The sequence below is a fragment of the Clinocottus analis genome, unplaced genomic scaffold (assembly GCF_023055335.1).
Source record: "Clinocottus analis isolate CAN_PGR_092001 unplaced genomic scaffold, fCliAna1.0.p SCAF_3, whole genome shotgun sequence".
In the NCBI taxonomy this organism is placed as follows: Eukaryota; Metazoa; Chordata; class Actinopteri; order Perciformes; family Cottidae; genus Clinocottus; species Clinocottus analis.
The window spans coordinates 15,871,189-15,881,778 of NW_027176042.1; the positions used below are offsets into that span (position 1 = coordinate 15,871,189).

Sequence of the window (10,590 nt, forward strand, 5' to 3'; positions counted from 1 at the left end):
AATGGAGGAGGTGAGTGATGGTGGCGGGGCAGAGGAGGTGTCAGACACGTAGGTCCCGCTGATGGAGAGGAGAGCTCTATACAGTGCTGACCTGTGGTAGAAGTGTGTGTGTGTGTGCATGTGTGTGTGTGCGTGTGTGTGTGTGTGTGTGATGCAGAGAGGAGGAGGAGGAGTTGGAAAAAGGAAAGCAGCAGGAGGAGAGACTTTCATTGGAGGTCACAATGAAAGAGGATGGGCAGTGAATGGAGGAGGCTGAGGTCTCTGTACTGTATGAGGTCTATACACTGTGAGGTCTGTGCATTCATATATGAGAGTGCGTGTGTGTGTGTGTGTGTGTGTGTGTGTATGTGTGTGTGTGTGTGTGTGTGTGTGTGTGTGTGTGCGTGTGTGTGTTCTGGTGCGCTTCTTTGAGCCTACCAGCCAGAGAGCACGAAGTTCTTATTTAGCACAGGAAGAGCAGCTCTGCTTAGCAACCACAGCCGCCCTCCAATCACAGGCGTACGAAGCAGACTCCAACTGAGGACGAGTCTTTTTTGAGAGTGTGTGGAGTCTAACAGAGACCTCCAAATGTTGAGGTCCACACCTGCCCCCACACACACTCACACACACATCCACAAAACAGGTGTGTGATTTTTCGAGAATCCAGCTCTGAGCTTTTATGTCACTAGCACACGAAGACAAAAGTACATTCACACACCCCTCTGTGTCTCCTCCGCTTCACCGTCTTCTGAACTCAGCAGAGAATTCAAAGTTAATCTAAACCATCCTAATCCAAACATTTTAATTATGCATATCCCAAAGAGCAAGGGAGACGTGTTAATCCTTAAAGCATTCATTCTTCCTTTTCCCGCTGCCGCATACAGCATCGTGCTTCAACTTGGCATCGCACCAGTTGCAAGTGAAAAGATAGCGGCCCCGATTGTGATCTGCTAGCCATCAAAACAGGAGGCACGAACAAGATTTGGGCCAAATGCTGTCTGAACACTGAGCAGTCTGTTTGGTTTAGCCGCGTGAGCTAATCCTTATGATAGCTTTGGAGGTGGTCGGTGGGCGGATTGTAGGCGAGAGCAGCATGCCGATTTGTCATATGGCACCAGCAGGGCCCACTTCTGCTCTGGCTGGAGCTCCAATAGCACATCTCCAATGTGGTCTAACAGTTATGTAGCTTAGAGCTGAGGGTCATTAAGGAGAGACATAGAGATCCTGCTCATGGCTTGAAGTCTCATCAGAAATCTTGAAGCGGTATGTACCGTTACATTGTTTGTTTCTCCGTGTAACATGCTCTCCGCAGTATATCTAATTCATGCTCTAATTACAAAATTCCAGAGGGACTGCTTATAAATTGTGAGGATGCTTAGAGTGGGCCAAAGGAGGAGGAGAGAGTCCTGACATACAGTCTGTCTGAGTCTATCTGTGTTCGTGAAGACGTTGTCCAGAGAAGATGACGGTTCTGATGTGCACTGTGGTCTCTGCATTCCAGGGGTTATGGAGGATTATCAGAGTTTAAACCCCCCCCCCCCCTCCCCTCCCCTGACTGCAGCAGCTTAGTAGCTCAGCCAACAGCAGATGCAGACTCCAGGATTTCCTGTCTCTGCACCAGATGGGTCTGACTCTTAATCACAGAGCTGGAAATCAGGAGGTGATCGAGGAGGAATTGATGATAACCCAATACAGGCATCTGCTCTGCCACTAACACATCGACGGACTGACTGTCTTGTTGACTGCAGTCACAGCCAGTGCTCATCTCCTCTCTCATCTCATCATCGCTGATCAGCACTAATCATCCTCCTCCCTCACTCCATGAGTTATACAAGAAGCCTTTCACACATTAGCACTGTGCTGTGTCATCGAGGTTTTCGTGAGGAACGGACCAAAAATCTGTCCACATTAAATGATCGGAAATTACAGTATATTGCCATAATACTGATATAGCAATAAACTAGACTAGACATGGGGACTCCAGAAATGCATTATTTTTCCGTTTAAATGGTTGCGTACAATAAAGTCACAACATCTTTTCTCTAAAAACTAACTTTCTTATAGTGTAATTTTAGTTGTGTCAGCATACAGTTTATATGTATATCGTTGTTGTTTTTTTCTTCTAATTAATTTTTCTTGCTATTTGACTTTGGAACTAAATATTTGTATAAATGTATACAAATAAACTTTACTTTTTAACATTATCAATATCCTTCAAACATATCTGATTGTTGAAGCAGAGTAAAATCAATTATAAAAGCTTCTACCGGGCCACTTTGTATAGATTAGTATTACTTTTCTCATAAATGTTGTGTATATATATATATATATATATATATATATATATATATATATATATATATATATATATATATATATATATATATACAGTCATGTCCAAACATATAGCAGGGATTATAACTAAGTGTACATAGTACTAAGTATTGCACTTCAGTAGAATTGTGAGGCAACTGTTCTTTACTTGAGTGTTTAAAAATGAACTATGTGAGCATTAGGGGTATCTTTGATACATTAATAAACTGCTTTTTGATTTTAATATGTTTAACAGTGTTTTACTTACAACAGAATAATTTACATGTACAGGTACTGGTACTTTAACTTGTATAAAGGATCTGGATACTTCTTCTGCAAACAAATCACAATACTTTTGGTCAAAAGTATTGTGATATATTTGAGTTTGTCAACAGTGCTTTAAAACACCCAACCAACAAAATTTAAATCAATATAACATAACTCTATAATTATGGATATTTTCAAAAATGATAAATAGCATATCTAGAGCATGATTGCAAATGTATTAAAAACCACATATAACATAATTAATTTGATCTGTTCAAAGCATTCCATGAGGCAAAACATGTCATTCGTGAAAAATAAAAATAAATCTAAAATTTGTTAGATTTGAATTTAAACTCGTTCAGAACCATTGATATGCATATCTATTTGTGAGGGGATATCATGGTAAGATCATATAATTGCAAAATGGTTCTGCTGAAAGTGAATAAACAACAATATTGAACTATGGCCCAGCCCTATCAGACATGCAGACACCACAACAGGCCAAGCTGTCTTTGTGCACGTAATGGGAAAACCAGTGACAGGGCAAACTCACATGGATTTCCCACCCTGGGAGAGGATGGCGGTTACAGACCAATCCACACAGCACCCAAAGAAACAAGGCACAGACAAAGAGAAAAGGCTGCACTTCACAGCTCCTGAAAGCTCGGCCCTCAAACAAAGGAGGCGGCAGGTCTTTAGCACACATCACCCAGGACAGAACCCCAGCTGACACCCTTTTAACACGGGGTCACCCTAGCCAGAATGGAGGCCACAACCCCTGGGAGCTCCTGACACCCCTTTGCCTTGACACGCTGTCTGTGCTTTTGGTCAAAATGCTCCGTCCAGCAGTCACTGCAGAGACGAGGTGATGGTCTTCCTGGGCGGGGGGCTGGTCAGCGGGGGAGAGGGGGGGGGGGGGGTCGAGGGGGAGTTTGAGAGTCAGACGACTGCTCTCAAACAGAATTATGTTCGGATAAGTAGAAGAGGGCACGTTGAGCATAAGCAAAACTCTATAAACAACATGAATTTGCTGCAACAAGAGTGAGATTTAGAAGTATGTTCAATCTGAACCAAATGCAAATGGCTGTGTGTATCTGGGTGATATGGATGGATTGGGTCTTAGCTGGCTGGGTCAACGCTGGGCAGACAGGCCCATCAAGGACCAAAGAGATGCACGTTGTCAGCTTTCAGGGATTCCCAGAGGTCAGCAGACAGATGGGAATGGAAATGAGCCGGCAGAGAGCTCATTTTAATCTGGCCATGCACAGCTGATCCAGTCATTACACTCGCCTGTTTACATGCAAACACAACTCGTATACTCGCTATACCTAAAGACACACACACACATGCAAGTGCAGATAAACACACAGTGACCTGATAGTGAAAGAAGTATTTTTCATCCACCTTTATAACAGCTAATAATTGAACAGACGCAACCCTTTCCCCTTCGACCCGCACTTGATTGGTTTGCTCCAGGTTTGAGGCTAATTTCATCGAGTGAGGAGAACAATGGATGAGAAAGGGCATAAATTGGCGTCAGCTGAATGGCTTTAATATCCATTCCATTAAGAAGAGCCGACACAGTTCTCCAGAGTCCTCGTTTACTCTCCACTCACTCAGATGATTGATCACATTGGCCTAACTTCTTAGGGATTTTTTATTATATTTTTTTAAGTTAATGCTCGGTATTTGACTTTGAAGGAAAAAAAAAATAGTTTTTGCAATTCCAATCCCTTTCTTGAATATTTTAATGCTAATAAGAAAAGTTAACATTCAAATTTACACTCAAGGTTCAACACAATGGGGAAAAAAAGCAATTTGAATTGGACTTAGTTTCCATGGAATTGACATTTTTTGGGTAGTTCGTCAGCAAAATCACCCAGGATGTGATATAAAGAGCACTGTGTAGGCATTGCAGAATAGCAATGTTTTATTGGATTCAAGCTGAAGTTGAGATTTTGTTATCTGTCCACTGTATGTCCCTCCACCCTTTATCAGACAGCCATCTGGTCAGTGGACTGGACACAAGGGCACATGATTGGATGGTGTGAAAAGAATGGGGGAAGGTTCGGATAGTGTCTTTGGGAAAAGGTCAGGGGTTACAGCCCTTTGACAACACATGTCAAGGCCCGGCTCACACACACCCTGCATCTTTTGAATGGGAGTCTGCAGCCTCCTCTCGGCAATCTGGCCTCATCTGCACATTAGGCAAAAAGCTAAATGACCAAATGCTGGATTTGATGCAAAACAGACACAATGGTTCACTGGGCTCATTCCCTCCTCGGATCCGGCTTCTGCTTTTGTGAGGAGGCTGGTTATGTTTGAATTTCTACATTTACAGCCTATTAAAAAAAAATGGAATCCTTCTGAATCACACTTAAATCTCTCGAGCAAACTCCGCTTCAATACTATTCCACGAAAAAGCACATGCTACATCAGCAATAATTGTCTCAGCGGTTTCCTCCAGCAGAGCTGTATCTGCACCAGCCACCACATACAGTAGATGAGGTGGGAGTCTAGACAGATGATACCGGCAGAGGAGATAACCTTCGAGGTTCTCTTATTAATAAAACACTCTGACATCAGAGGGAGGCTGAGGCCGCCCGATAACATTGACTTTTTGTTTCATAGGTAAGCCGAGCCAAGCGCGATCGGCGAGCCCTCGTCCGGCCTTTCAGCAGCTTGGCCTGTCAGGCTGATGTATGGGGGAGCGCTGGTGTGCAGCTCCCTGAGGACCAGGCCTGTCTGCTAACTGGGACACGACTGACAGTGAACCACAGCAAACGCGCACTGCCCCCTCCGCCACGCTCCCTCCATGACGCTCAGCCCCCGATTATTTCACACACACACACACACACTAAAGGACTGTCAGTGCAGGACTGCGCAGGACTCACCATTCTGAGGAAATATATAACTCACAGGTGATACATCAAGTCCTGCTGACTGCAAGTAGGAAGAAATTAGCCACAGGTGCTGACCTGTGACCTGTGAAAACTTTTATTTGTACAGACAGTTATTTCTTGAATGCGAGAAGACGTCTGGGTCCAATTTCTGGGAAACCATGGTGCACACAGACTGATAACCTTTCCCCTGTTGTTATTTCGGACATGTTTCTATAAACCAACAACATTTCCCTGAGCAATTTTAGAGGAGAGTACTGAGGTTTCCCTGTGAGACATCTTCTGGCTCCTGCTCAGACTGAAGCAGCACCATGGTGATGCATACAGAGATGTCCACTCATTAGCAGAGTCCCACACAGCAGCTGCTCTGTGACGAAGAAACAGCCACCTCGTCTCCTGGCCCTTTGTCCACACCAAACATCTCTGACCCACGCAAGGAACCTGGACATCCACACACACACACACACACACACACACACACACACGCCCCCTCTCTCTCTCTCACACACACACACACACACACACATTTCCATATCCAAAACCTCATTAAACTCTTATCCCCTTCCCCACCTCGTGGCACCATAATGGGCTTCCCTGCCCCCTCTCTTTCCTCTCACACTGATCAAATATATCATCGGGACACCATTTATCATAATGCAGATGCCCTTGGGTAACCCTGAGGGTGGGGGGTGGGCCGGTGAGTTTTGGAGGATGGGAGGGATACTCAGGGGCGTCAGCTGATGGTTAGAGGCTTCACTGTCACCTCTTTTAGACTTATATGAGGTGAGCGAGGCTTCATGTGAAGTGTCTCACAGTGCAAGAGGACAGAGGACACACACACACACACCCATAAAGATGTGATGAGGCATGTGGTTTGCATGCAAACTCTGTATGGGTTACCTAATACAACTGGCAACACTTTAAAAAGGCACAAGCAATCAATCAAGTGAGAAAGTGACATGAGAAGGAAGCACCCTTAAAATGAATGCTATTGAATGTGGGTGCTGTTGTAGGCCTGATGGGGTCCTTGAAATATCCACATATACAAACTACACAAATCAAAGACAATAAGTTAATAACAAGGTGAAACTGAACAGACTTACTCTGCACGCTTTACTGGGCCGCTTGCCCGACAGGTCATATGTTCCTTTTAACTCTTTGAGCAGCTGCTCCAGGTGACTCTTCTCCTCTTTCCCGGTGTAGTCCGGGTCTAAGAGCACATACGCCCGCCAGTTGGCGGAGTCAAACCCCCAGTGGACTGTCCGGTTCTCGAGTCTCTTGTGACTGTGGACCACAAACTTGTGAGGAGGGAACATGAGTCTGCAATCCATGCACTGGATGCAGGCGGCGCTCGGACCGGTGTACAGCTCCGGGACAAACACACCTTTACACCGGCCGAAACACTCGTGATAGACTTTGAAGCTCTTCTCGGTTCGCTCCAACTCCAGGGAGCCCAACTCCTTGTTGCAGTGGGGAGGGTATGTACCGCCGTAAATGAGCGCGTTGCAGAGGCGCTCAGCATCCGTCTGAGTGATCAGCCCGCAGGACGGGGCCGAGAAGGGCAGGATACCCACCACCTTCAGGATCTCCAGCTGGTCCGCCGTGCACCGGGAGCAGTAGATGTGCAGGTCGTCGCACACCGAGTTGATCTGCTGCAGGGAGAAATCTCTCAGGACGCTGTTGAGGATCTGCGGCAGGCACAGTCGCTTCTCCCCGCCGACCACGAAGCAGGAGATGGGCTCCCACTCCAGGACCGTCTCGCACCGCTCTGTGGATCGGTCGGACGGGATGAAAAGTGGACCGGACATCACCGGAGGTGTCTGAGCCGGGAGGGTGAGCATCATCTCGACGGATTTGCCATCTTTACCGAAGAACGAGTCCTGGTGCCACCGAGCGGAGAAAGCCGCCGGTCCGCCGAGAGAGCGCATGGAACTCAGATGAAACTGCTTCAGAGTTTGTTGAAGTCCGGGATGGGGCTGAAAGCTCGTGCCCTCCATGTTGTCGCCGCGTGGAGAAGAGAGTTCAAAACTCAAAATGAAAGCTAAAATTGACTTATCGGATCGGGCGTCCTCAGCATCCGGCTAAACGCTCAATAACGCGCATTTCCATGTCACCGGAGAAGCTTCCCAGCGCGCCCATTCAGAAAACTGACGGCTGCTGAATTCACGGGGGCTGTTCCTGTAAGCAGACGCAATTAAAGTCGACAACTCCGAGACTCCAAACTCGTACTATCCAACGTACAATCACCGGGTACCGTGTTTCTTTGCGCTCCTGCGGTTTTACGCACTCCTAATGTGAGCTCGAAATATGCCTCGTCTGCTCAGTCTGGCGTAGGCTACTCTCAGTCTGTCTCCCCACTCACTCAATGTGTGAGCCTCTCTCTCTCTCTCTCTCTCTCTCTCTCTCTCTCTCTCTCTCTCTCTCTCTCTCTCTCTCTCTCTCTCTCTCTCCCCCCTCTCTCTCTTCCTCCCTCCCTCTCTCCCTCGCCCTCTCTGTTTGTTTGTGTCTGGTTCAGTCATTGAATCCCAGCCAGGAATGTGACTGACTCCCCGGGCTGGCTCTTCCCTCAGCCAGCTGTTCCTCCCTCTGCTACATGGCAGCTGCACATTAAAAAAAGAAAAAAGATCCCTCTGAGCTGAGGGGAAGGTGGAGCTAAGGAAAACATTGTTAAAGTTTGAAATATAAAATAAGACGTTAGTGTTTGACATGTTTAAGCCTTGAAGAACATTTTTTGTCTTTCTTTTGAAACTTTTTGAAAATGTAAAGGTAAAATGAGACCATGTGGAATATATTAAAGGCTATATTTGTGAGTTTGCTTGAGAAGTTCAATCTGAAACAGTAGAAACTTGTGTTAGTAGAAGTAACAATGGCGCTATTTGCGGTACTTATATAGGCTATACTTTACTTGAGATTTTCCATTTGATGATACTTTTGAATTCACTACATTTATACATTTAATGTCAATTTAATGCATTGCTTACTTTTCCCTTTTAATGGTTAAGTATTGCTCTGATAATACTAATACTTTTGGTTTGCTTAAGTATTATTTTCAATCAGTACTTTTACACATTATCTGAATGCATCTAAAGACTTCAGCCATCAATACAACATGTATCTAAATTCTTTGATGAATTTTAGCATTTTTTTTTCCGAAATCTTGTTTCTGATATACCCCAATTCGGCTGTCATGAGCATCACCACTCAGCTACATATTTTACATTATTTTGGGTGAGATAGCATGGAATTGTTATAAACTGTTAATTCCAATGTGAATAACTTTTGACCTACTTATGGAGGGGTGGAGATTTCAATTAAGTTATGCATCTAAGGGTTGGACATCACTCTCGGAAACCTAAATGTAAAAGCTCTACTCACAATACCTCTGAAAATCCAATATAATGCAACTGAAATAGTGGGAAATCCTTTGGCATTAATTTGCATCACATTGATTTCTCATTGATAACACAAATCCTATTGAAACCTCAGTGAGCACTTGTATTACACTTAGCAGTAATGTTTCCTTATTCTTATTGTTTGTTTGTTTTTATAGGAAATAAGTAACATAGAACTAACAAGTAACAAAACACCTTTGAATAAACCTAATTTGTCTTTTGCCTTTTCTAACCTATAGAGGGCGCTAAATATTAAGAACAAACATTAACTCAAGGACATTAATGGAAAAGCAGACAGTAAAGTAGGGAGAGTTTGTGAAGGCCACACAATATAGAAAAGAACAAAGCAAACCTCTACAGTTAGATCATATTCACAGAAAGTAGAAAGACAATATGAATGAATTAAATAATAAATACAGCGTTTTAAAATTATAGTCTGTAACACTATATAAAGGACATGGCTATAATGCATAAGCACATTCACAAGACATTCATATACATTTTAAAAGCTTCATAAAAATCTTCATAAATGTTGATAATCATGCATGATAACTAATAGGTATTAGAATTGGTGGAATGTATTCATAATGCTATACTGTATATCTCCGTGCCAAAGTGATATCAAGTGAATCTGATTTCTGGGTTACACAACACAACATCACCACCACAACTTTAGACACATAGAAAACTGCTCTAATGTAGCATAACAGATTATTCATTTAAAGTTTCTAAAATCAAATAATGTCTTATACACACAATATAGCATTGTGAGCCTTATTATAGATAACTCTGTAAAGGGTTATGAGCATTTGTATAGGCCTACAATGACACAACCATGACTATGGTTGTCACAGGCAAGCCAAGTCTTTTCTTTTCCAGAACACACAACATCGCTCTCCTTTTCTGTGGATATTTGTAATTGTTGCTTCCCAAGTGGTTACCACAACAAGCACAGCAATGTCTGTGAGAACCACGGTGAGTACACAGATCGTGCTTCTATGAAACATATGGTGACCCAACCTACACTGCTGAACGTCAACCAAATAGCTTTCTCTGATCATATAATACGTCTGTTCTACAGGTACTGCCAACCGGGACATTAGGTATGGAAACCTTGCTTGACTTTTTATGACATATTTTTATGACGTTTTGTATGACATGCCATACAATGACATTTTAAATGCATGGTATACTATGACATTTTTTTACGAGATAATATACTCTGACTTTTTATGGCATACTGTGACCTTATGATACCTGTGCTGTGACAATTCTTATGACATGCTATTATCTGATATGTTCAATTAAATTATATACTATTGTATTTTTTGACTTTTCTACACCTTTTTTATGACCTTTTTATGGCATACTATATACTATGACATTTTTTATTTATTACTTTTTTCGTCATTAAAAGATAGATACAATGTGTAAAGCTCACAGCTCCATCTTTACATACTCCGGTATCGTAGGTGGCGGTATGCACTTCGAAGTGAAGTTGCAATCCGTTAAAAAATAAGTTCCAATGAGTGTCACTGAGGCAATAGGGAGAAATCCAATCACAATATGTTGGTGGCTATTACTTGAAAACATTTATACCCAAATAAGTTTGTGTCAGACGGGCACAGATACGGGTCCTTGAGCATTTACATCTAGGGTGTAGACATGGATGCTGGATATTGGTCACTTGACATGTTCTTCAAGATTCATAGTGTGGTATTTCATTAAAAACCTCTTTA

General features: G+C 43.3%; 1 protein-coding gene across 1 annotated transcript in view; it reads right to left on the reverse strand.

The window, feature by feature from the left end:
• The window catches only part of skib (v-ski avian sarcoma viral oncogene homolog b), a 30,314-nt gene extending 22,480 nt beyond the window's left edge, over positions 1–7,834 (reverse strand). Inside the window, exon 1 of the mRNA XM_068595194.1 lies at positions 6,563–7,834. Within this exon, the coding sequence (XP_068451295.1) occupies positions 6,563–7,456 (894 nt within the window). The 5' untranslated portion in view covers positions 7,457–7,834. The remainder of the gene's footprint in view (positions 1–6,562) is intronic.
• Between the last annotated feature and the right edge of the window lie 2,756 nt (positions 7,835–10,590).